The 27,647-nt window shown below is 37.3% G+C and overlaps 1 protein-coding gene across 4 annotated transcripts in view; it reads right to left on the bottom strand.

Annotated features, from left to right (window-relative positions):
- LTBP1 (latent transforming growth factor beta binding protein 1) overlaps nucleotides 1–27,647 on the bottom strand; it is a 188,007-nt gene that overhangs the window by 123,560 nt on the left and 36,800 nt on the right. For 3 of the 4 annotated variants that reach the window (XM_085301182.1, XM_085301183.1, XM_085301184.1), the window contains exon 3: nucleotides 12,728–12,895. In XM_085301182.1, the coding sequence (XP_085157308.1) occupies nucleotides 12,728–12,895 (168 nt within the window). Of the gene's footprint in view, nucleotides 1–12,727; nucleotides 13,258–27,647 lie in introns of those variants that run through there. The other variant, XM_085301186.1, reaches the window with a different exon arrangement.

Below are 27,647 nucleotides of genomic sequence, written 5' to 3'. Positions count from 1 at the left end.
TAATTGGTATCGTGGCTGATCAAAAACAGGAAATCTGTAACAGAATAAAAAAGACAAAAGTAATACCTTTGCATCAGGCTTTCTATAAACCAATCATTAAATGCTTTTCTGTAAGAAAAAGACTGATGTATGAACTGAAAAGGTTCTGAAACAAACTCAGGCAAAAGAACAACAAGACAGTACAGCCAAACAGCACTTCCAAGAGTCCTGAGACAGAAGCACCTGAGTTTGCAGCACAAATAGGCGGTCTGCTGTTACTCAGCTACTATGCCAGAAGGCTTCAGTATACAAAATTGTATCTGTATGTTTTAAGGTTGATCCTGGGAATCGCAATTCAGGAACACTTGTTACAAAACAACAAGATTAGACAACAACTCAACTGAGGAGTTGTGCCTATGTTAGAGTGAGCTGAGTAACTTTCTAAATTCTTTTGACTATAAGGTCAAAAAAAAAGCTTCAACATGCAGTTCACATGTAGATGCTGATATTTAGGGGGTGACAGGCTGCAAGATGAACCCTATTTTGTGACAGTTTTTCATTATAAATGTGTATCAATAATGAAGTATCATCATCATTCCACAGTGGAGACTATCTTCACTCTGAAAAGAAAGGAGAAGGAAGGCTCTGCAAATCAAATAGAATTATTTAGGTCATATAGGACAAGGTTGCAATACGATTCAGAGGAATATAAATTTGCTGAGTGCACATCATGATTGGTAAGAAATCCAAAACTAATAATACACAACATGATTTCTCTGTAGTACTTGTATGTTTTCTCCAGTTTTCAGGAAAAAATCAGGATGTCAAGGCCTTGATGAAGATGCGTATGCAAAGTCAGCCAAGTGGTATCTAGGTCCCACCCACCCCTCTGCTGCAGAGGGCCTGGGTCTCTCATAGGACCCATACCAGCTCCTTTCCAGGCTCATGTGTTGAGCCAGCTACCCTAAGGCATGTCAAACACCACTGGAAACCTGTGTGCAGGCAACCAAACTTAGTACCATCTGATCAACAGCTGTCAAAAAAGCTACAAAAATGATACAGTATGGAAGGAAAATAATATTCGAATATTCATATACTATCAGCAAAATTAAAGGCATGCTCTGGCACAGAGGATCGCCTAAAACTGTGGTTACTCAATGTGAAAAGGGTACAGCAAAAATTATGGTAGTTCATAAATGATTGACAAGAGGATTTAGGAAGCAGGACAGCCTTTCCTTTCAAAATGAGTATTTTATATAAAAGTAGACTGGATATTTAATTCACCCTGTCACAGTGCTAGAGAAAAGGGATATCCAATGAGGTTAGGTGAYAGCAAATATAAAAACAACAAAAATTAATGCTTTTCTGAACACTGAATATTTAACCTTAGGGAATCACTGCTACAAGACAACAATGAAGTGCTCAACAGGATTCCAAAAATGATTTCATGTTTATATACAAGACTGTCTGTAAACACAAAAGTGTGGATTCAAAGGCAGGTAGATTTGAAAGTTCACAAACTTCTCATACTGTATCATCTGTATCTTATGTTAATCCCTGTCAAAGAGAAGATGCAGAGGTAGATTATCTACCACACATAGCAAAGAAAAAACCGGAGAACAATCTCTAGGATTACAACATGTTTACGTTCCCATGAAAAAAAGCAACAAAAAATATTTGACAGTGTACAATCACTGTAAAATCATTGATGTGAAACTAGCACTCATGTGAGACCTCTGAAATATCATAATTACTCTGGCTGCTGAACACGCATGCTGCTCGCAGTGACTCTTTGCTAAATCTACTTTCATGTTCTTAGTATTTGAGATGATTCAGCCAGATTCTAGTGTTGGAAGGAAGGGGACAAGCAGAGTGTTAAGGAATGACTTACTCCTATCYTGATTGCAATTGGTGATTCTATCAATTTTGTTAGAGTTGATCCTGACACATTCAGTGTAACACAGGAGTTAGGCCTAGAACCATGAACTAGATAAAAATTTGGAATTGCTGTTTATCAGGAATAAATGCACTGCAAGTGTCCAGGATCAGACTAGATTTTTTTTTAAGTATCATTTTCAGCAGTGCTGCGTAACTTATTAACCACCCCTGTTAAAGTGAGAACCCTGAAATCAACGCACTCTGTGTCTCATGAAAACTAACTGTTCCTGTCTCCTGTATTTTTAAGGCTCTTATTATTCTGTATAATGTTTATGTGCCTGAGCACACACAGTATTATTAATATGTATTAGTTAATGTGGTAATTCATTGTGGTGTTTCTAATGCACAGAACAAGAATTCAAGAGAAATTCAGATAACAATTAACAGCAAGCATCTTTAGTGCTAGTGGATCACTGCAGGCTGTCCCCCTCCTCCTGGTGTCAGGTGAGCAGCCCTACCACCTTTAATGACTGCATGATTAATCAGGAACTCGACCATAATGACAGTGAACTGCTAGAGCTGAGTTACARTCTGACTGAAGTCCCTGAACCCCACCTGCGCTCTGACAAYGTTCTCCTATTTGGCTGTTTAAAGRCRACATACTGGAGTCTTTCACAGAGTAAATAAGCAACAACATCCAGTAGCGTAAGGCAGAGAGAAGAGCTGCTCTTAGATAAGGCAGATCCGTGAGGTGTCTGGAGAAACACTCGAGTTATGCAGTCACGCCTGCGTTACGCAGTGGCGCCGAAGACCACAGAAGTGGCAGAGCTAACGTGAGCCAGGAGTGTCAGCATCCTCACCATTTCTGGCAACTGAGTAACAGATATTAAAACGGAGATTCATCCCGTTTAACCTTCAGTGCCCTCTTGAGCTATCTAAGTTAGGGGTGGAGTTATCTGACATTTCCCACTCCGTCAGTGGAAAGAGGCTGGGCCAGAAGCTGTTTGGATCGCTGTGGCCAACCAACCGTACAGCTATGTCCCTCTCCCTGCTGAGGGCAAAAAGGAGYGTAGGGCAAGGAGGCTCCTGACTCAGGCACCTCAGTCAGACTCTGTGCGAGCGGGACGGACCCCCAACCTTATACCCAAAGGGTCTACAAACACTTATCTACTGCTCCCCATGCCACACACACTCTGATAGCCTATGGCAAAATTAAGATGCTTAGAATAGAAAAAGGAAAGCCACAAGAACTGCAGCCGTTGCAAAAATTTCCATCATCACTAGACAACAGGAGGTTGCCCTCTGATTACTGTCACATTATCATAATGCTCATTTTCATGAGAAAAAAATTACAAGAAGGATAATGTAGAAACAAGTTCTTTCAAGTGGATCCTGATTAACATGCAAATAATAGCCCATAATCTAGGCTTTCCTGGACTAGTTAAAAAACATGAAAAACATAAGCTATCTAAGATTTTCTGGCACTGACTGCATCACAAGAAATTGGAAAGTTTTCTAGGGAGTTGACCTTCAGGAGTTGACACAATATGAGAATATTGGGAAGCATATTATTCAGAGTTTGAGTAATAAATTAGGTCATAGGAGACCAGTGAAAAGCAAAAGACTCAAATCCTGGAGTTCCAAAGGAGGAAAGGAGAGGAATCACAACTAATGAGCAGGAAGGCTATGCCTTAAAAAACACACACATGTGCAACACTTACCATCACGGTTCTGTTAACAACATAGTAGCCGTATACATTGTTGCATGAGATGCATAAACCTACAATACAGTCCTCACTCCAACTGGTCAGCACCAATTCCAGGGAACTGAAAAGTGCGCCTAGCTTCTGAGCAACCCTGCTGTGAAGCAACCCCCCACAGCACCGCACCTGTCCACAGTCCAGTAAAACGCGTGCAACTACAAAAACATCTCTTTTCTCCAATTACCGTGATAGGTATTCCTAGACCTTTAGATTATATTGAAAAAAGGTATTCTAGCACCTACGTACATTGCACATAAAAAAACAGAATGAATTTAATATAATCAAAGAATAAAACAGGCATGACAGGCACAGCTGCCTGGCTAACTGCAGGCTGCKCCCACTAGTGCTTACACTATGAGGCTGGTTGGTCTCTGCGGGTTCCCTCCACAACCCACAGGCAGAGACTGGCTCCTCTCCGGGAGGATTCAGTGGACCTGCACTCCTCAATTATGATATGAAAACTTGCCACAAGTTCCTCTAAACTTGAAGTATCTGAATAGCGTCAAATTTTAAATTTGACTTCATAGCTCAGCTCATCATCTTTATGCTAAATAAGATATAACACGACAAATATACAAAGTATTTGGCTGAATAAAATACAGATGACAAATGCTGACTGTAACTGGGTTTCTTAGAGCTCAGAATCCTTCCTATGCAAGAAACAAGCACCTAATTTCCTTTTATTCATTAACCGGCATCCCTCAAGACTTTGTAAGAGGTTTATAAAAAAAAAGCTTTAACAATTCCTATGGTCTTAAACTTATTTCACATTTCTAAATCCCCGCCTGAAACTCATTTCACAGTTCAGATTTTTTTATAGAGAGATACAAATCTTAAAGAATTTAAACGTGTGTATGTGTGTGCATATTGAATATACAATTCTTGTTCCAAAAGAAAGATCCAGAAATCCCTGTATGTCTATGGTACAAAACAGTCTGCTTGATTAGAACGATACTGAAATTATAGGAAAGAACGGAAAACAGAAAGCCATACAGGCTACACAGTGCAGAGAGAGGGGAATTATCTGGAGCAAAACAAAAACAAAACAAATAGATGGGGGAGATGAGTGGAATTGGAAAAGACTGCAATGAGTAGAGCAATGATAGCTGCTAGTTTCCTTCTGATTGTATTATATCCAAAGGGATGTATTAATACAAACCCAACTGCTATCTAAGAAATCTTGCCATGATAAACAGTACATCTGTAGTTCAGTAAAGAAACCTATCAGCTTCTTTTGTGCTTGCATAATTCAAAGGCAACTTTTTTTTAAGTCAAAGTTGGCATATACTTGATTGTCCCTGAGATATGTGCAAAGATATTTGGTTTAGCAGTAACACAATTACAGCTGTACAGGGTAATGTGTTTATCTGAATATGCAACAATTCAACTAAATACACTGCTAGTTCTCTCTTTACAGTACTTGCAAGTCAACTAATCCCTGTAAGTTAAAAACTATGTACAATAAAATAAAGCATTATGCATTTTAACTTCGTGTGCTGTTTTGCTCTAGCTTTGAGGGAAACATACTCCATGTGGTTTTTGAATGCCTGCAGGTGTGGATTTTGTACCATTTCCATTTTTGTACCATTGTGTTTTTTTCCTACGACTACACATTAAAAACTGTTTTCTCCATAATATGTACTTGGTGAGTGCTTTGAGAGCACATGGACTTTTGCTTCAGTGATGGTCTGGAGTCTTTAAGGTGAGCAAGGGAGTGGAAATGAGTTGCTAACAGCTTGTCTAAGTTCAACCTCACTAAAATCATCYGGCTACATAATGCTTTTTCTTTAAATTAGCATTTAGCTTCCCCTGGAATCAGAGATGTTAAATTTGAATAATTAGTTTAAAATTAACAACAAAAAAAGGAGCTCACAGATGCTGCAAGTTGTCTGGCAGAGACCAGAACTATTTGTTGATAACAAATACTGATAAACACAGACGGTAAAGAAAGCATTCTTCCTGGGCAGATGTGGATATCAACAACAACTATTCCCCTAAAATACAGTTCCTCTTTGTAGTTTAAATATAGGTAGCCAAAACTTGAAAATGCCTACAACCTCAAATACTGGTCAGACTACAGAGTAGTATATTTACCATAGAGGTCAGAATTCAACTAGTGGACATTAGTGATTCAGTTTCAAAAAGCCTGAACTACACTACTTGATCTGTAAGTTAAAAAAGATTTATTCTCCAGTTTTCTCAAATTCACTTTATAGAATGGAGGTTAGAAAAATGAGTATCTGTTAAACTGATGCTTGCTGTAAGTATTTCCTTCCAGAATCAACTCACTGTTTTTTTTGCATTGGCTCTTCAGACCAATAAATACCTTTTCTCCAACATCTTCTRTAAGGCAGAGGATGCAAATAACTCATAAAATAGTTCTAACATTGTCTTCCTTTCTATTTTGTCTAGTGTCTGAGTAAAAAAAATCTTGCCCTCTCTTTTGCTACAGCTGTTACAATGCTGCTGCATGAAGAAATATTTAAAGCATAGTCATCATTTACACAGATTAAATTTCAAGTTACCAGCTGAAACAGTGAATAAACTCTTATTTTCTCATTAAAAAAAAAAAAAAGTCTTTTGAGGGAGAGAAACACTCTGACTGACTAACCGGCTTGATTATTACTGTGGAATACTTAAAATTTTTTAACTGAGTTGTTTGAGAATTCTGAATTTTCAAGGTTCTGCCAGGTAAAAAGAAAAAATATTTCATCTGGCAGCAAAAGAGTGTAAAACAGCAAAGCCTGACAGAACCATAGTGATAATTACTGCAGAAACAGTGGAAACAGATCTTTTACCCAACAAGGCTACGAGGTAGCCACTATAGAGAAAGTAAAGAGGCTAAGCATTATAATTACTTCAGAAAAGGAAGATACTATGGCAAGTTCAATTGCAAAACCAAGAACATTTCAAAGTAACATTTTATTCCTACACAGAGAATACAATGCTAAAACTAGACCATGAATCATATGCTGCCCTTGACCTAAGCAGTTGCTCTAGAGATGGCCTCCTCACCAACTAGGATATGCAATGGAACACTATCAAGTTGAAAACTGAAGCATTTTAAAAATCAGTTCTCCTTAATTATGTTCCTAGAAGGAACTTAAACATTTCTGCGTGACATTCGTTATCAATTATTTTAAACCTTCAGTTTGAGAAGCTGCATCTTCATCTGCTAAGTATGAGCTGAAGCCATAGGAATAGCATTTTTCTGGAGCACAAGTTACATAGCTCTGACACAGGTCATCTACCCAGGTGTCACCATTCACCAAGCAGTAAACCTACTTCATAAAAGAGAAGAGAGTATCTCTTTTAAGACATTGCCATTACAGAACTATTGTAACAAACCAGCAATTATAATGGGTAGAAAAATGATATGGTATGCCTCATATGAGATGCCAGGAAAGTTTTTAAATTGTCTCAGCTCTACACAAATGCTTCTACAAACTGTTAGTCTTTTAATCTACCTTCTCTGGTACACAAGTCTTTATATGCCATTAATTTTTCCCTCCTCTATTATTCTGAATAAATGCATCTTTGTGCTGCTTATGTATGAGCATTAACCAAACGACACTGACAAATCTTCACGAGATATCATAGTCTTAAAAGTTCCTGTGGAATGTAGTAGGATAGTATGTATTATACGGAGCAAAGAAACAACTTTATTACACAGCAAATGGCAGCAAGAGAAAGCTGTGGTTTAACATCCTGTTCCTTAGCAATGAAATTACAAAATCATTTTCTTCCTGTTATGCTAACATTAAGCATTAAAGCAACTCACTTAAAAAAAAAAAAAAAAAAAAAGCATTGTCTCCAAGTCTCCCTAAACCACTTGTTAAAATTACATGTTTAATATTAATATAAAAAGTCACTGAAGCTCAAAGAAAGAGCCAGAAAAAAAAAAAAAAAAAAAAGAAAGTTAAATGCCATTTACTGCTCTTGGATCTCCTGTCATACACAAAGTATAGTTGAAAGTGTTGGCTTGCTTACAGGTCATTGCCATTTTTTAACCAACACTAAGAGGTTTCCACAATCCTTTCACAGAACAAGAAATGCTTGAATAAAAAAAAATTAACTTCTGAAGCAGTGATAGAAATTCATGATCATATATGTCTGAAAAAAATTCAAAAATTCAATCAACTTTTGATAAAATAATTGCCTTATTTTCCAAGTTCTGAGGAACTGTATTTCCTAGCTTGTTTCCTAGGCAGGGAATCCTATTAAAGTAATAATTACATAGTAATTCTTCTTACTAAATTCCCTTCAAATAACCCATTGTTTTAAAATACATTGGTCAAATTTTCTATCACTATTTTCAACATAAGACGAAATAAATTTTGAACAAAACGTTTATGCTTCTTCTTGGAAGTTGCTGTCTATATATAATTGGAAACTTCTGGACAACCTCAATTACCCAAAAGCATTTTTACAGAATCAACAGAGTAACAGAGGAAAAGTTTTTGATACTAAATTCTAATAAGGGAAGTGCCAAAACTCTATACGCAATATAACTATTTGCCATTATAAAGGAAGTTGGTTGTTTTTAAGGTAACACTTTCTAACAACATAAATTTGTGCATTATTGCAGTAGGGCAGAATATATGCAGATTACTGTGATTAGTGCTGAAAATTCTCTAAAATAGATTAAAATATCTTTCACCTAGAAGATCATGACACCACAGCATCAAATGATCTTTGGTGGATCCAGGTAGTAGCCTGCCAACGCAGGATTGGAGAAAAGGGCCTTTTATAGAGAGGAAAAGAAAGGAGGCTGGATAAGGATCTTCTCATTCGCCTCTAACATCACACAAAAGAATAGCTCACAAGGACTGTAGGCCCCAATGCATAAATCTGATCTGATTTCCAATCCCATAACTAAAGCACATTCTTTACAAAGATCAGTGAAGCAGTAGGAGAAATGCTGTTTGATTTTCATTTAGATTCAACGAAACAAGAAAAAAAAAAAAAAGAGTACCCCAAAATCTCTTCTTCTTCCAAGGAGAAACACACAACAAAATATTCTCTCATTACCTATAATGGTCTAGGCAAATTATGGCTGTTCACAGCTGGGAAGAAGGACAGTTGGGAAGGCTATATGAAARAGAGACTGGAAAAGAAGGGGAAGGGAATGTTAAAAGGAGAGAGATACTGATGAGTGTTAAAGAGTGATATAAAACAGACTAGGAAAGCAATAATTCTATCGCAATCTCTGCCACAATCATCTACTATGATCATGGGGGAAAAAAATCCTTAAACTCTGCCAGCTCTCCATCTGCAGAGTGCCATTATTTCCCTGTGTGACATGGGTACTGCCAAGGGCTCAGACACAGAAGTTGTACAGAAAGATACGTATTTCCATTCAAAAGCATGTAATTCTTCTTAAATCCTCATTCATAACAGTTTGAATGAACTGCTTTAAATGAGACACAGGGCTGCAAATGAACAGTGAGTGAATATAAACCTAAGTATTAAACAACTGCTTCCTTTACTAAGTTCTGTTATTCCTGTGCAACAAATGAGACAGGGATCCTGTAGAAAAAAAGTGTAAACCTATAATTAAATACATATGTCAATAGGGCAAAAATTAAAAGTATGAAAAATATTAATTTGAGCATGTCTTAATTTCATTTTACAGTTACAAATTAGTTGTTGTTCTCCCAGTCCTTATAGAGAGAAAATTAAGAAGAAAAGGACATTTTGGAATATGCAATAACTTCGAAGAGAAACAGGACACATTACTCCAAGTAACTTCCACAGTAAACGACACAGGAAACCTCCTAAGTTATTCTATATGCTTCCCTTCCTACGCACATATACAGTCCCCATTTTACAAGCCTCTGTAGATATATCACAGCTGAAATACCATACAACCTGCATATGCACCCATCCAACAGAATAACGAGAATCATCTATTCAACAGAAGTTTCCACTCAGATTAAAAGCTTTCATTCTCCAAGCCAATGAAATATTGGACGTCAGTTAGTTTAACTGTGCAACATACCTCATTCACAAAATGAAACTATAAAATACAGAGTTTCACTGAAGCACATTGGCAATCAAGGGTATCCTTCCCTCTTAAATACCAAGTTTTCATCACCTTTGGTTGAAGTGCTAGAGCTCTTTATGAAATCTGGCAAAACTCTAGCTACCTGAAAAGCTACATTTTCCCCAATCCGTTTCTTGTTGCTGGTTTTTGTTTTTTAATGGCTTATCCATATCTAATAAAATCTTCAGGAAACCAAGACTTGTTCTTCGTCTGAACTCACTGCTACCAAGTTTCAGCTGAAATGACTAACCAAGCAAATTTTAAGAATCTGAAGTAACCCATGGAAATGCTTTAGTAGCTTTAGTACAGGCATCACAACACAGGCTCTCTGAAAAAACGTTTTAGAAGCTCAGCACACAGCATTAAAGATAAACATAAGGTTTTATTTTGTTCATTATTAGAAATAATGATCATTAAAAACATAGCAAAGTGATAGCTAACTGCAATCTGTCATCAGACAATCCAAATTAAATATTGTATACTAGAGTACTGCTTATGCTAAGGAAATGCATTTAGATCCAGTAACAATCTAAAGCAGTTTCCTAATATCCCACTCGTAGTAGGTGACTATTATTAGTAATAGGAGTTAGTTTTCCAAATAGGGCATGTGACTTTATCCTTTCTGCTTATAGGAAGAACAAGTACTTTTAAAAACATACTGAAAAAGTGCTGTTCACTACTATTTTTAAATATGTATTTTCTGACACAACATTGTTTTATGCTTGCACATTTTAATGTCAAGTGGACACAAGAAGAAYTTTCACCCATTTTGCATAAATAGTAAAGAAACAAGCTAGAATATGGCCTTAAGAGCAAAAAGCACAAACAAAATATAATACAGACGTTAAAAATACAAGAAAAACAAACGATCTCAGAAGACCCAAATTATTTCTGCTTTCAGGATACATCCTCATCAGGACAAGCCTGAGCTAATGAGAGACACTAGCTGGAGAACAGAAATAAAAATCATCAAAACAGTATGCGTTTTAAACCCTGAATCAAGAGCTCCTGAAAAACAGGAACCAATGAAAGCACCCAGCCTTGGGGCGGGGGTGTCTCTCCTCTCTGAGTACGAAGAAATAAATTAAGTTCACTACATATTTTTGTTTGTTACTGGAGGACCTTGAAGTCACAGTTTAGATTTGTTTCTTAATCCTCTTCTGTGAAAATGATCACACTCAGAGCTGCTGGGAATGCTTTTGGTCTTTTAAAGATAGTGAGAAGACAGCCACAAACAGGCTAAAAATGTCTATGTATGTGTAGTGATTTGGTACTATACATTTTGAGACACAATAATCCCCTATATTTTTATCAAATATAACTATCAATTGCTTGTGTTGAATATTTCTAGTGATCTATTGTACACAGTGAATCGCAAACTGCATGGCCTGAGGCCAGGAAGGAAGGTGTGTAACATGTTTTAACAGGTCAGTCTGCAGGATCTAAGCTTTCAAGTATTTGAGAGAAGATCAGGTTACAGCCCAAATTTACATAGCAGAAAAACTACATGACTTCCCATTCTCTACATTTCGTAATTTCAAAAAAAAAAAAAAAAAAAAAAAAAAAAAAAATAAAAAAAAAAAAAAAAAAAAAAAAAAAAAAAAAAAAGGTCAAATGAAGAGAGAAAAATAATCCTATTATTGTAGGTAATTCATGGTAGTCAGAAAACATGAAAGAAAAACTTGCTTAGATATGGTTGTCCATGTTCACAATAAGCACAGGTATAAAGTGTTAATTTACTACCCCTTTATAATATCCTTTCCTTTTTTAATTCCTCAAAACAAACAAAAACAAAACATGTGCTGTATTGCTCTTCTAAAACAATGCTTTTATCATCATTATTCCAAAACATATATAAAATATCTATATTATCAAAGAAAGTGTTATACATTTCAAGAGCTTTCGTCTCTAGTGTGCTAGTCTAGTAAGAGTCTTAAGAATGGGACTGTTCTTTGTATCATGTGTCTGGATGAAAAGAAGAAGTTCAGAATAGCTTTTTCTCCCTCAGAGGCTGAAATATAGTGCTCTTTAAAAAAGGCAGTATTGGCCAGCATCAGTACTGCCTGACATTGTGTTTAGATTAGGAGGAGACTAAAATTACAACGTTCATATCTGGCATTCTTAAAGTGCACATTGGCAAAATAATTAATTTTAATTTTTTTGTAGATAAAAACACTACAATATTTTCATGATCACAACAAAAATACTTTCTAAGAGCAGTTAACAGCACGATATTGTGAAACAACAAATTGGAGGTGTTTGCACATCTGTCTCTACACAGCTGTATCTCTCTTCATTTACAGAACCAGTAGTTGCACACAAATTCCTATCACCATCATACAGTGTTCAGTTAAAATATGCCAGTAACTTATCCCAAACAGCTTTTAGGATTTGTTACAACATAATCAACTGGTTACAGGGTTTAGATTGGCATACTGTTGATACTCTTATTGAAGAAGCATAAAGAATAAACATTAATAGTGAAACGACTAGCTTCAATACTTTTGATTGGCGTTAACATTATTTCAGCTCCAAAAAATGACAAATTGAAACCTGATTTATTCACAGCAGTAGATAAGCAAAATTTGTAAACTGACACATATTTTTAAAAGGGATTGCAGTCCTAAGCATCTCCTGAACAATTTTTAGAAGACAGTTTCACTCTATTTTCTGAATTTTGTGTGTACTAATTGAATAGACAAAAAGGGGATACACAGAACTTTTAGTGCAATCTGACATTTTCTCTGTTTATAAACACAAACTCTGAGGGGCAGATTTTACCAAAAGCTTCAGCTTAGCATACTGCAGCCCTGCAGTGGAAACTTCAGATGAAAAATACATTCCGTGCCCCCCCCCTCCCCCACCTATAGCACAAAAGAAACTTTTGGGAACATTTCAGAAGGATCCCAGAAAGCTTCTCTAACATACAACGGTTCCTTCTCAGCACAGCCCTGCAAACAAAGAGTAACAGATGCACAACTGGTATTAATAACTAAATATCTCCTCCTTCTGTCAGTCGAGAGAGGACAGCTAAGGACAAATACAGTTCCAGGATACTTACCCACTCGGAAGTTGGTGGCTGTCAGCGTATCGGCAGCATGGCCGTTTTCACTAATRAGGGTGGTGGTATTTCCCTTCTCACAGTTGTTCTGACAGTTGCCCTTGGTACAAGTCACTTTACAGATGCTGGGTGTAAAGACCACCTTGATGCGGCCAGTGTGATTTCCCACTGTCAGCGGAGGCAAAGAAAAAAAGAAAAACAAACAGATCACTTTGGTATCCATTGATTTCCTTCAAAAAGTTTTTTTTTTTTTTAAAAAAAAAAAAAAAAAAAAAGGAGGGGGGTAGAAAAAGGCGACAGGTCTACAGGAGGAGGGCAGTCTGCAGTGCTCTCTCTCATAGATCTCCAGTGGTGTCTCTGAAACAGGAGTAGGAAGCTTAGCAAACAGAACTCCGGGATACGCTCCAAAACCACATTTAAAGTCAAGTCACTGGAGTAGGATTAGTAATCACAATGCTGCACTTTATTCACAGTCAGACAAAGCGCAATACCAAGGGCATGACAGCTTAAATAGCCAACCCTGACAGGCAGATGCAATGTAAAGAGGCTGGCTGTGCACCTAGGGGTGAATAAACTCTTGTGTCCTCCTGCATACTTTTCCTGTTTCTGCACTTATTAAGTCACTATTTGTAGCTCGACCCCTGGAAATGTTTTAGGCATGCGGCATGTCTGAAAACATCTGTCTCAAATCTCCTGGCACCCCAGCCTGAAGTGGTCAAGTCTTGTGACGCAGCTGCCTGGACCCATTTTTTCACAGTTTTTTGGCACTACTTCTCCATAAGGATTTACATATTAGAGACTGAGCTTTGCTGTCAGTCTTTGCTTAAGTAATAAATAGCTAAGTCAGATAAATGGGTGAGTAAACGTCAATAGTTGAAAATACTTCTTCCGAGCTCTAGAAGACAAAAAAAGGGCTATATTTCCATTGTGTTTACTTTTTCAAAACCTCAAAGACCCCTCAAAAGTAATGCAGCCTGAGCCTGAGCAAAGATTAATTTTGAATTAAACTCATTAGAAAAACTTTTTCTTGTTATAGGATTTGTTTTAGGAACAGGTATATCTGATTCCTCGCCTAACAGTTGAAGGAAAAGGATTAAAACTAGTAACTAGTAAAACTGGGGGGGGGAAGGGGGAAGGGGTTTTTTGAAATTATTTAAAAAGAAAACATTTTGCTCTCTGCACACTTATTCATAAATTCATCAAACTCTTGCAAATATATTAGGGCATCTTTGTGAAAACTATGCATAAATGCTTGCATAACAAACCTAACAATCCCCAAATAAGACAAGCTGCACAGAAGAGAAGCACCTCCTTCTTCTTCCTGCCATAAAAATAAAAAGGTTGCCAGTGAGTTGTCCAAACTAGTTTATGAAATGCCCTCTGGGAAAACATTTTTCTGAAAAATCCCAGGAAAATGAAGAAAATCTTCCCACTTCAAAAAGAATATAAAGTCCTTTTAGCTCATAAACAAGTAAGTTAAAGCAATTGTGCCAACTGTTTTGTCTACAGTCAGAGGCACTGATCTGTTTGAACAGCAGCTGTATTACAGATGCTCCCTTACTCTCCCTAAACAATACTTAGAAGAAGCATAGCCCAGACAAACACAGAAATAAAATCTTTCAACTTGAGGCTAATATGGTGCTCTTAGCTAATTTAAAAGACACCCTGGATGCCAAGCATTTCTCATGAAAATTATTAATACACCTTTCCCACTAAACAGAGATCTAATGGCTTGTGAATTGCTGAGGCTAGAAATGTCAAGTCTTTCTTTTGTTGAAGACAGCTTCACAAGCAGTACTGCAATTTTTGTATTTTATTTGGATGGTTTTATATATTAAAAAAAAACTTTTCCTAGAAAAGCCCAAAACATTTTCTATTTTATATATTCAGATGTTTTAGTAACATTTTTCCTTGAGGATATGATCTAACTAAAAAAACATGGTTAGTTGAATCACAAAAGTCAGTCCTGCCTAAACTGTAAAAACTACTGTATTGGGGGACCCAGACAAGTTTTCCAGCCTACCTAAAAACCAGGTTGGCTTTGTCAGGATAGAAGGATCTAAACCATAATTTAATTCTCCTCCGTAAGGCTTTGCACTATGTTGCTAAGTCCCAAGCTGTGGCACAATTTGGAATCATTATTAACAGCAAAATTATTTTTATCAYGTAGTCCAGATTTTAATAGAAAAATTCTGTAGCAAAATTTTCTTTGTTAGAAGGGATACCTTAGTATTAGACTGGAATTGTAAATTTGCCTCTCTCACCCCTTGTTGTTAGCATTCGAGCTTGAGAGTATCAATACTGAATTAGCAGCTGAACAGTACATTCAAAAACATTGCCCAATACCTAGACAGTATCCATAAAACAATATTTAAATGCAAATTTTCAGGGAAGTAAGAAGTCTGATAAGCATGTGATGTAAGCCCTCAGCCCTACAATTATTCAAATCACTATTCACCATTGCCTTTGCTAGAACACCAATACAATTCTCATAGATATTCCTGTTTTATTAGTTACATAAAGCCAGAAATAAGACAACTTCATATTCTTTTGACATGAGAATATTTTCTCCATCTTTCTGAGGTTCATCAAAAATGTAATTTTATAACTATTAGTTTCTTTTCCTTGTCTAGCAGGTCACCACTGTCAACTCTCCCAATTCCTCAGGAGACAGTTAGGGAGAATGAAGAGCTAAAGGCAGCCTTTGAGCTGAAAGTTCATCAGCTCATGAAAAGAAAAAGCAAGTGATTCAAGGCAGAGACACCACCTTCATCCTTCTTTGTAGTTGTCCCTAAGTAGACAGGACTGTCATAACATATCTTAAAGTTCAGGGACTTTAACAGCAAGCATAATACATGCACATTGAAATGGAGAAGAGACCAAAAATCCTTCTCCTTAAAAACTGCATTTTGCAGAAACTCTGCAAGGTTAGCTTCTCGGTTTCCTTGAATCCTCTTCCCTTTCTTCTGTGCCTTTTTACTCTTGCCCAGAGAGGGGATGAGAGGGAAAACTATATCCTTCAATACTTTTCAGTTGGTTTAAAAGCATTACTATTAAAAGTAATTATTTCAAAGACAGAGAAAGCCCACTACCACTACAGTCTTTACCTCTCCTACGTTTCAGCTAGTTTATATTAAAGAACCACCACATATTTTTAAGGCAGCATACAGATTATTTTCATCTTTAAATTTTAGCAGCTTTGCTGATCATACCACTGTGATATGGACATAAAAATATCTGCAACTTAGATTATTTCAAATTTATTTCTGGAAAAAAAATAGTGCTACAACACTGCAACATACCTGGAATCATTTTTTATATAGAGACAGAAATGTATCATAAACTCTTCAAAACCAATTTTAAACATGTGGAAATGAAACACCTCACCATGCTCTTAAGTATAACACCAGATTGTGACAAAATAGGAATGTGAGACCAGATAAATAAATAGGCCTAATGAAATAAAACAAAAGTAGAAGATGCAAGCACCAAATCAATAGCAAAGCTACTGAAAAAAATGGCAGAAGTAGAGATAATTCAAGATTGTTGGTTTACTAAAGATAGGAGAATCAGATTCCTTGATGCTAGCTAAATCTTCCATCCCTGATTCGGGCAGCAAATTTTCAGTGGGGAGCTCAGCCAACTGCACTGTCACCCTACAAGGTACTGCCTCATAGTCTAGGCTCACTTAAACCAAAGGACTCTTAGATATATCTGTTGAAGGAGATCAGTGGAAGAATGTACCCATAATTTCCAAAATCTGGAACACTCTCTTGGGACAGATTTACAAAGAAAGATGCTTGGATAAACTGGTGAGATTTTAGCTGAAAACTGGCACTGCATGGATATGATTTTCTTTCCAYCTTTGTAAGTCACTATGATATAATATTATGAACATGGCAAGCTCCTGCTGTGATAAATTTATGACTTAACAACAACCACTGCAGAAGAAATGGAAAACATAAGCAAAAAAAATTTCTTCATAGAATTCTTTCTGCTCCCATAATGACAAAGAGTGATTTTTTCCTGCTTTGGCAGAAAAGGCAAATCAGTTAAAGAGGGAGGCAGGCGTCAGGGTTTAGACTCAGGTGGTCATAGTGCCTTGTTTGCTCATTCCTGGGCAGAGTTACCTAAGGTGAAGGACTCCTAATGAATCTCTTGGGTCCCTTTGTTTGTAATGTTATTTAACCTTACTCTCTTTCAAGAAGAATTTCTATAAACACTGTTTTTTTTCTTGGTTTTATGTCTGCCCTCATAGCTCCAGGATTCTGCAAGGGTTTCACTATGACAGTATTCAATAGCCGCAGCAGATCTCAGAAGACTTGTGGCATGGCCCTATTTGGAGGGAAGACAATGGGCAAGCAGCACTCGCAAAAGCAAAACTGAGATTCTGGTAAAAAGATGACTACACTGTACTGCCTCGCAGGTCAAGTGAGGCAAAGAAGAGGAGAGAAAATATTTTAATGTGTTTATATTGTGTGTATAATGTTCTCATGTTTCACAGTGATTTAATCAAAAAAACGCATTTATTCACAATAAAAATCACAAGCAGTTGTTTATACTGCAGACTTGGCTGATATAGTTTACACCTACCTCTCCCATAACCCTTGCAATAAAATTTTCTGTGATTCTACTTTTGGGATTCTTTAATAGCTTCACTTATGACACATATCCAGAGGCAAGTCTCCTGGAGGAAGAAACAGCACTAAGAAGTGATCTGTAGGKTTTCCATTAGTACCTCCAAGAATGACATGTACTTGGGGTTTTCAGGACACCCTATTTCCGCACAGAACTCGGTATGTTTTTATGTGCATCTTTGCAGAATCTTATGAGACCTGAAAGATTCTAACTGGAAAAAATACCTTATTCTATTCCAAAGGACAATAGATTGTACAAAGGGCTTATCTCAGGCAGCTTCAAGTGATTTCATAGATGATAACCATGATGCATGAGGATAATGCAAGAACACAAATTATTTATCTTCTCCTCATATCAAAGCTGATAAACTTTTAAGAAGAAATAGATTCAATAGTTTAAATTGCCAGATGACCAACTCCCTTTCCCTATCCCTTTTTTTTCTCAATTAAATGCTGACATAATAAAAGTACAGAAAGAAGAGGAAATTACTTATTTCCTAAACCAGGTCTCTCCCAGTTATTTTACCAGTCCACCTGGTTTAGTTCTTACCATTAGATTTGCTTGTTCAGCCAAAAGGAAAGCTGACAGTGTATAAAAATCTACCAAGTAAGTAAAATAGTTAAGGTTTTAGAGCTATTGTCTAATGACCTTTTTAGATTTTTGACAACATATAAGGAAGTTCTGTCTTATCACCACTGAGTCATCAATTAAAAAAAAATCTGCAGTTCTCCAAGATTAGAACAAGTTGAAACAGAGCTATCATACATCCTGCATATGTCAGAGTCTGGAATATGAACTTACAGAAAGAGCTAAGTGTGGTGGGGGAGGAATAAAGGAGAGTCACTACATTTATGCACAGACCAGAGGCAGAACTTTCCTAAATTTCCTATTACACATTGAGAGGGATACAGTCTTTGCTAGAGCTAAAAAGGACTAGAACAGACTCTGAGAGATCACTTAATCTTTCCTCTCTTTTCTTCTTCCCCAGGCAGGATGAAACAACAGTACTGCACTGAAAGTATGTCTATTCTTAAAACCCTTCTATTATGCAGTTTCCACAGAGTCCCCAAGGAATGTATTCCAGTGCTTCAGTCTCTCTTCATATTAGAAAAATTTTCCTAGTACCTAACCCAAATTTCCCCTGTTGCAGTTCAAGTGCTTTACTGCCTTATCTGCAGCAAACTCTGAAAAACACTTTATCCCCCTGTGGATCAACCTCTAACATAGTTGGAGACTGCTGTTGTGCATCTCCTCAGTTTCGTCTTCTCTAGACAAAAACTATCTCAATATTTTCTCTCCTCCTAACAGGCCACATTTTGTAGACTTGCATTCTCTCCTGTTTTGTTTTTGATTCCTTTCACTTAGTTCTCATCTTTCTTGAAATAAGCAACCCAGCTCTACTTCATCCAAGATCCAGTGCCATCTCAGATGCTTAAGAAGTACTTCCCATGGTTCTGCAAGCATGCACACTCACCCACCCAAACATTTTGAACAAGAAAGGAGATAGGTATGTCATGCTGTCCTTTAATTACTACATCTAGACAGTTATAGCTATACATTATATGTAATCAATTCCACCATTCGTTCCACTTTTTGTTACCTCTATAACTTTTTTTTTTTCCTGCATGTGTACAATATTGCAGCTATTTCCTTGGCAAAAAAAAGCTTAATCTCTGATACTCTATCACTCTGCAAGTGCTCAGCTCTACTGCCTTTATGGAAGCCAATTCAAAGAGCAGGACATTATCCTGCTATCCTTTATGATAGTAACAGAAAAGAGGCCTTCACAATTTCTTTCTTGTTGCCATTCTTGTCATCATTGCTATTACACACACATCTATATATCTATTTCTCTCTCTAGCCATGTCACTATCTTCATGCCAACATTTCCTCCCTGTTTCTTGTTCATGTGCTCCTACCACAACCTTCTTCCTCCAGCCTGAACAGAGCTCTTAGACTTGGTTCTATTGTACTCCTTTCCTTCTTTTTAAACCCTGCTTGCTTCTTCAGTATCCTTGACAGGCAGGGAAAGAAATCATYCAGAAGACTGGGTTAGAAATTTCATGCTTCTGAAGATATATAAGAAAAAAGATAACTGAAAGAAAGGTCACTAGAAAAGCCTTTTTCCTTCCCAATTACCATAGGGATACAATCTCTTCCCTGGCTCCTGTCACAGCAAAGGAAAGATCTTCTGTTGATTTCCTCATTAAAAATAATGCTAACACACAGCAAAATTTTTGGTCTATTCTAGGAGAGATGAATAGCCTACCCTTCAGTTCTCTTAATATCAGCTTAAGATAGAGMTGCAAGTACACATTATAGCCGTTTAAAGTAATACTATAGCAAAAATTACTATATTTACTATATATACACTATATACATTTACTATTGCAAAAATTGCCTCATTCAGCTAGGATTTCTTCATTAACCTTGAACTTTGTGCAGTCTACAAGAAAGGCTTGTTCTGTTTTCTTTGACAAGGATGGCCATCACTTAAGTACCTCATTAAAGAAGCAGCTGTCCATGCAGGTCCAAGTGCAGAAGTAGTTTTGAAATAAATTTATAGTCATATTTACATGTCCCCCAAAGGCCTTCTGCTGATAAAACATTCTCTCTCAAACACAGCCTTTCTAGTCCAAGTCAGACGAATTCACAGCAATTACAATCAACTTTGTTCTGTGCGAGTGCATAACACACAAATCACACACAGACTGGAAACATCAGATCTCTGTCAGCAGGTTTTATGAATAACCTTTTTTCTTCCGGTCTATTTTACCACCACAATGATTCTCTATATGCCATCCTCAGACAGAGGACATCCTACCTGGGACTACAGTCATTTTCCATGCTTAAAACAATGYGAAAAAAAAAATCTAACCAATAGTTGGTAGTAAGCAGTATATCTTTCATTTCCTTTTACATAGGTTGGGATGCTCCAGAAAAAAAGACTGAACAAAATAAATCAATAGATTTCGCACTGTAGTTTGAGATGCTGACAGAATGGCCTCAATTCTGTTTGATTAAACTTCCTGGTGAGGATTTTTTTTTTTAAATCTGGTTTATGTTAATACACTTTAAAGTTATTATATGCATCTAGATCTACAAAAGGATATTACRCTAAGAAGTCTAGCATCTCAGAGCTAAAATTTTATAGCCTTAAATTACACCTCTAATCAGCACTAGGCCTTCTTGCACAAGAGATGAGAAAAGTTAATTGCAGGGAKCAAGCAATCACCGTATCAGCATGCAGCTGAACACAAACATGTCCAATCCAGTGAGCAGGAAAAGCTGAGAACACAGGACTGTGCTTAATTCAAATCCTTTCAGGATTTGAGAATCCTTTGAGAAACTGGGGGACTCTTCACTACAGCTGGGGTTTCAAACCCTAACATGACTACGCTATAGTGTTTTATAGAGCTGAATCCAGCAGGAGAGTTTTAACTTGGCTTAGCTGACTAAAAGCCTGAGGAGAGGCAGACAGAGGAATGCTTCAGCTGCAGATCCTGGCACAAATTAAGCAAGAGATTAGCACCCAGATGGTCTGTCTTCTTCAGACTGAAACACTTGCCCAGAAACAGAACTACAAGTTCCTCAAGAGTCTTACAATTATAAGTTCACATCCGTGCTTACACTTAGAGTCTGGAGACATTTCCAGCAGTCAGCAACGCAGCATGGCATTCAGGTATGCAAACCTTGTTTATATCCCACTCAAGATATCAACTGCCTTTGGGACCTAAAGGCTATCTGGACCCAGAAGGCTTTCATGGGGGGGGGGGGGGGGGGAAGGCAAGGGAACAAAAACCATAAACCCAAATCTAGTAATAGAGAATCCTCTTTAGATCCAGCACAGAAATGCAGTCTACCCAGTGCTCATCTCAGCTGTTAGGCAGCAGCAATGACTTCACAGCCCATCGCATATTTCCACTGATGGCTGGCACTACCACAGGAACCACATGCTCAGGTAATAAATTCAGCATCTTTCCACAAAACCTGAGAGTGATACAGGAGTTTAGTTAGGTGGGCAGTAGTTGTATAACTGACACTTCAGTATTTTCTACTGGACGTAACAACTACAGTTCGCTTTATCAAAAACTCTAAGAAGCGCTGAATTAGGCCTTTATACACTGAGAGTAGGATTCACTCCCACCTGATTTCAGCCAACTGAAATTACATGCTTTGCCTAAGGTTATTATCTAGGCTCCTTCCATTATCAAGACAGCAGATTTCACCCTACCCTAAGATAGTATACCAAGTCTTAAGTTGGAAAAGTGTATTTTCTTTATAAAAGAAATTCTTGAAATAGATGTATAATTTCCTCCCCCCCAGGTACATGACTCCCTTAAACAAGAAACCAAATCTTAAGTGCTACACTCTAAAATGGTTATCATTTCCAGGAATAATACAGAATAAAAGTTAAAAAAATAGCTTACAGAATATATTCATCTAATATTACATTTCCCAAAAGGAAGCAACTGAAAAGCACTAAGGAAGTCAACAAACTGTAAACAGTGACATAAGGCACAGAACGTCATGGAACTAAGTTATAAATATGCATAGCCCTCTCCACATGCTGAATCACCGTTAAAAATCACCTCTCTCAGCAGTGCATGAAGCCAAGACCTTTTTCTAAAGAAAAAAGTCCACAGAAACAAGGATGTCACTGGTTCTGAAATCTCCATTTCACACGGTACGAAAGGACCTTCTATGATTCTCCTTGCAGTATTTTTGCTTTTTTTGGTCAGCTTTTGTTCTTCACTTCTGGAGCGGGTGACGGCTCTAACATCTCAGGAGAGCAGTCGCAGGGCTCCTGTGAGTAAAATCAAACTTAGCTACTTGCAACAGGCAGAACTGATCCTTGGTATCCAAGACCTGGATCACAACAATTCTGACGTTACTCTTGCTAAGGGGCTTTTAGTTGTGCAGGCTCAATCTGTCCATGAATCTAGCTGAATTACTATTTTTCAAATATGTCATAGAGGTTTTCCCCATACAGAATTTTCTGGAAAGTCTCTTCTCTTTTCTTCAAAAATCTTTAGTTTTGAAGCCAACTCTCTTTCATCACAGCAGTTGAGATGCATTTGTCTCATTCTGGGCTTTCCCCTAGAAAGCTGGGCTGTTTTTAACTCCATTTGCCAGATTACCAATCTATTTTTCCAACATTTTTCCCCACACTGCTGTTCATCAGTCTTGGCCTCMATCTTTTAAAATGTGAATAGTTGATCATCCATTTCTAAGTGACCATTTAAATTAATTCCTATAAAGTACCAGCAGCCCAAGTCTGTCACACAGACATTCAATTATTAGTAAGCTCAGAGTCATAAGATCTTTCTGGAGTCCAAACACACACAGTCAGGGGAAGAGAGAGGAGAAGAGATTTACTGGCTGGTTCTCAATCACGAACTCTGTATGGACACATATAACTGTGAAGAAAGCTTGGAAACAGTATTGTTAAAATTCCTGCAGCTCTAGCATACTGAGAGAAGTAATTTGCATTTATACATAACTGTTCTGTCTCTGAGGATTTCAAATAGCTCCAGTCTTTTATAATTGCTAAACAAACTATATAAATTTGTTAATTTTTTTTCAGAATTTGCTACCCTACTTTTTAAAGCAAAAAGCAAAGCAAATGTGTTGTTTAATTCTACAGATCTAACTGCATTAATGTTAACCCAGTTAATTTATACTTGAAGTTCAGCCTCTTGTTTCCAAGTCCCATTGGATTCAAACACAGTCCCTAAGTGACTTTCATGAATTGTCACGGCTTTCAAAAGCAGTGTGGGAAATGCATTCAAATGATGGGGGGAAAGAATTCTTCACTAAAATTGTTCAGGTTTTGTCATCAAAACCACACTGTTGCTTGATCCTGATGCTGGCTGCACCAAAACCTAAACATTTTAGAATGTGCTGTAAAAGCCTCCCTGCCTCCTCTCCTCAAAATATGCTTTGTATTTTGATGGGGGAAAAAAAGAAAATTCAATATTTAACAGTAAACCATTCCTTTTTTGTAGTTGATCATCTACAATCTCAGAAGCGAGGCATGAATCGCAGTTCCCACGAGTAACTGAAGTGAATTTGATTAGCCAGTCTCTTCACATAGACTGTATTGTGATTTTTCAGTTACTGGACTACTCCTCTTCTGTCTGTTAGTCCTCTAACTGTTCATTCTCTTTTTACCCACCTCATGCTGTTGGCTATGCCTTGTTTAATCAGAGCACAGTCATAACAACTTTATTCCTTTACATCTAAATTTCCTAAAAGTGCTATTTAGAAAAAACACCAGAGTTCAACTCCAACACACACACACACACATATGCTTTGGCAGAAGTTTCACCAAAGAAACACTGCAGAACACTCTGATTAGGACAAGCCTGCGACAGAATTATTTTGTTGCTTATGCAAAGTTGTTCCACAATGAAATACCAAGAAGGGTGGAAAGAATATCTGGGCTGCCTTTGACCTGGTGAGATTTTTCCCTGAAGTCAGCGCATGCTGAATGATTAATATAGAGCTGTGGTAGAATGTCAACTCACATAGATGCATTTACATGGCATATGTGTCATATCTTTGAATGCATTTTTTCACCAGTAGAACATTTATGTATTTTACAGCTGTTTTCCCATACTTATTGATGGGGAAATAGTGTTATTATGATGTAAGTGTCACATAGTGAAGTCAGAATGGTGCAGTTTCACAAAAAATAGTGTAAATTGGACTTTTAAAGCAACATCTGTTTCTACTAAAATCAATCTATGAAATCAATGAAACGGTATGTGTAAATCTTATACTAAATCAATCTATAAAATCAATGAAACAGTATGTGTAAATTTTGTACTATCTTAAACAAGAGCTTCTTTAAGTTATCAGTGTACTATGTTTCCAACAGTAAGAAACCCACTGTTTTGTCAAAATTGTAACAAAGTATTCTATACACAAGAGTTCTGTGTTTTGGTACATTTTCTTCCACATAAATCATATTTCATCTATATAAAAATATATAAAGTGATGATGTAAAATATGAGGCAATTTACTGTGTCAGTAATTTGGAACTGTTGTTACATGATTTGCATGATTGTTTCTGCTTCATCTTTACATAAAGAACTAAATTCTGCCTTCAAAATCATGATTAGATTCTAAAACACTAACACCCATACATGCATACTTGTCCAGTTTCAAGCCACAACACACATACAATTAAGCCAATGTAGCATACTGTATTCCTGTATTTATTAACCACTATGTGACTTGTACTACTAAATGACAGAGACATTTTTGGTTTCTGCCCAAAATTTCTGGGGTTTTTTTTGTGTGTGTGTGTGTGAGATAGAGACAAGACTGACTCCTTACTGTATTTTACAAAGTAATCTCCATCTTCCTTAAAAAAAGGGGAAAAAAAGCTATGCTATCCATGCTATTTAACTGCAAAAACTTAAACATACTTCAATTGCAAAATTTGCATACATTTCTTACTCTTTCTGAATGCACTTTCTTTCTGAGATTAGGCTCATTTACCATCTTTTTTATACACACACACACACATATTATGCTTGAGATAGCTTTGTTGTATAAACATGTTTTATTCACACAATGCAGTTGCAGCTGTGGTTAAGGTGGTCTTTGCATTTCCTCTTGAGTTTTGCATTTGGTGTGATTTCTGATTGCCTCAGGTGCTAATTAATGTATTTTCACTACATGCTTTTAAGATAAGTAAGTGGCAATATCAAATTTTACAGCTGGGGATTTGGTGGCCCATTCAGGGTATGCGAAGTGTTCTATACAATCAGGCAACACAAACTCCAACAACACTGGGTAAGTGATTTAGAAGAAACACTTTTTTCAGTTGGAAGGGTAAAACAATGACTCTAAAAACTCAATCTTAACTGTCACAAGCTGCAAAATGAAACCTATATTTAAATACCTTTTCTGAAGAATGAATATCTACTTTAGGAATGTAAAAGAATGCATTACTATGTTTTTTTCAATCTTGCTAAAAATTTATACTTTCAGGTCTTAGATGATGTCAACAACTGTCCACAGGCAAAGTAAAAAAGGGGTTATGTCTCTCCCAAGTGCATCACTGAAATACGCTGTTTAGAAGCAATCTTTTCAGGTCTCCAGGCTGCCTGGATCAGGACTATCGTCATACTAGATAAGGTCAGTGTGGCTCTGTCTATCAGAGCTCTGAAATCCTCCAAGGATGGAGGTTCCACAGCTTCAGGGGGTAACCTGCTCCAGCACTGCATCACGCTCCTACTGAAACCTTTTCCCTCTTGATGTCCAGTCTGAACTTCCCAAGCTACAACTTGTGGCCACTTCCCTGAGCAATATCATCCGCTGCAACTAAGATTATAACATTGTCATCTTGGCAACAAGCCTTCAGGTAGGGGTATGCTGCCATCAGATCACCGCTTTGCCTTCTCTTGACCAAACAAACCCAGCTTCCTCAACCTCTCATCACATTTACGCCTTTGGCTCCAAACCAGCAGTCCTCCACTAGATCCCCTGCTCTTGTTTGTCTACTTACCTCTTGAACTAAGAGGCCCAAAATGCAATACAGTATTTCAGGTGTAGCCTTCCCAGTTCAATGCAGAGGAGGAGAGTTACTCCTCTTGATCTGCAGTGTTCTTCATAACGTAGCCTGGGAGAGGCAGTTTGCCTTGTCCATAGTAGGAATACATTGCTGGCTCAAGATCACCTTCATATCTTTTTCAGCAAGTTACTTCCCAGCCTGTATCAATACATGGAATTTTCCTTCCCCAGGTGTAGAACTTGACCTTTTTCCTTGCAGAACTTCACAAGGTTTCTGTTGACCTAGCCCTTACGCTTCTCAAGGTCCCTCCTGAACTGAAGCTTTATTACTGAAGCACATCTCCCTGCCTCACCTCAACTTAGTATCCACCATAAACTTGCTACTAGTGTGTTCTGCCTCATCTTCTGAGTCTCTGATGAAGACATTGAATGATATCAAACCCAGAAAACAACTGCTGGGTACTTCACATCCTACTGGTAGTCAACCAGATGTGAAACAATCAAGTACTGCTTCTGAGTCTAGCCATTTTTCAATCCAGAAGTCCATACCTCCTCAGCTTGCAAATAGGAATACCATGAAAGATTGGCCACGCACTCCTAAAGTGAGAAGGACGCAATCCAAGACTGAAGACCACTAATATCTTACGTAGAGGAAAATTACAGCTGACTAGAAGAAAAAGAATGGTATCTGCTTTGCAAAAAGAACTACTGATTGATGACAAAGCAATTATATGCCTTTGAACCTTCTGAGAAAGGGATGTAATGTTTTGCAAGCAGTACACTTTACTTGCTCTGTATTCGCACTGAGAAAACTAACCTAAAGGCCTCAGGCTGCCCACGGTTCTTCCTGTTAGGGCCGAGATTCTAACGAATAGTCAATGCGTTTACAGTCATGGAAAAGAAAGCAGGAGTTACATTTAAATATAAGTGGACAGATCATAAGGACGTGCAACACCGAATGCAAAGATACTCACACAAGGATACTATACTTGCAGATTTAGGTCAGCTTCTTCCTAAATCCTCAGCAGAGCATATTTCTCTGTGCTATAGCAAAGGAAGTCTGTGAGGAGATTGTTAAGTACCTTAGCTCCCCATGTTAATTGGTCCATTATTTAACTGCAGGAACTTTTCTCCAAATCAAGCCAGCAGACACTCTGTAATACCCAGCCCATAATTCATCAAGCTCTTCATCTTTTAAGCCAAAATTTGTCCTTGAGCTCCCCACACAATGGGGCATGAGCCAAGGCCACAAGCTGGGCACCTACACAATCACTTTTTTATAAAAACGAAGTAGAAACTCTCATGTAACCTCCATACTGTGAAGAAGTTCATAAACACATAATAAATTAAATACAGAGAAAAACAGTCATCAACGAGACCACAGTCCTGGACTCCAGTTTCCAAGAAGTGTATCCATCATGCTGAAGTAAAGGGAGCTGTCATCTTACGCTTACTCTAGCAAGAGTTCACAAAGCATCTTTTATCTTAAAGAAAAACTATCATCTAGAAACAGTGTAATGAGATTCCAACAGTGAATCAGATTCAATTTTTTTCTTCATGCAGGATGCCTCTCAGAAGGATGCAGAACACTGGACCATTTGCTAATCTGAGAATTATCTGTTTTTTAATTATTTTGACTTTCATCTGTGTTAATGTGTTACTGGAATTCAGATAAACATAGGAAATTTTAAAGATATTAAAGAGAGGGAACTCAGGGGAATGCAGGTAGAAAAAAAGTATGTTTTTTGCAGTTATA

Source organism: Rhea americana, unplaced genomic scaffold (assembly GCF_003343005.1).
Source record: "Rhea americana isolate MKP2758 unplaced genomic scaffold, rheAme1 scaffold_173, whole genome shotgun sequence".
Lineage (NCBI taxonomy): Eukaryota > Metazoa > Chordata > Aves > Rheiformes > Rheidae > Rhea > Rhea americana.
This window is presented reverse-complemented; position numbering and strand designations above follow the sequence as displayed.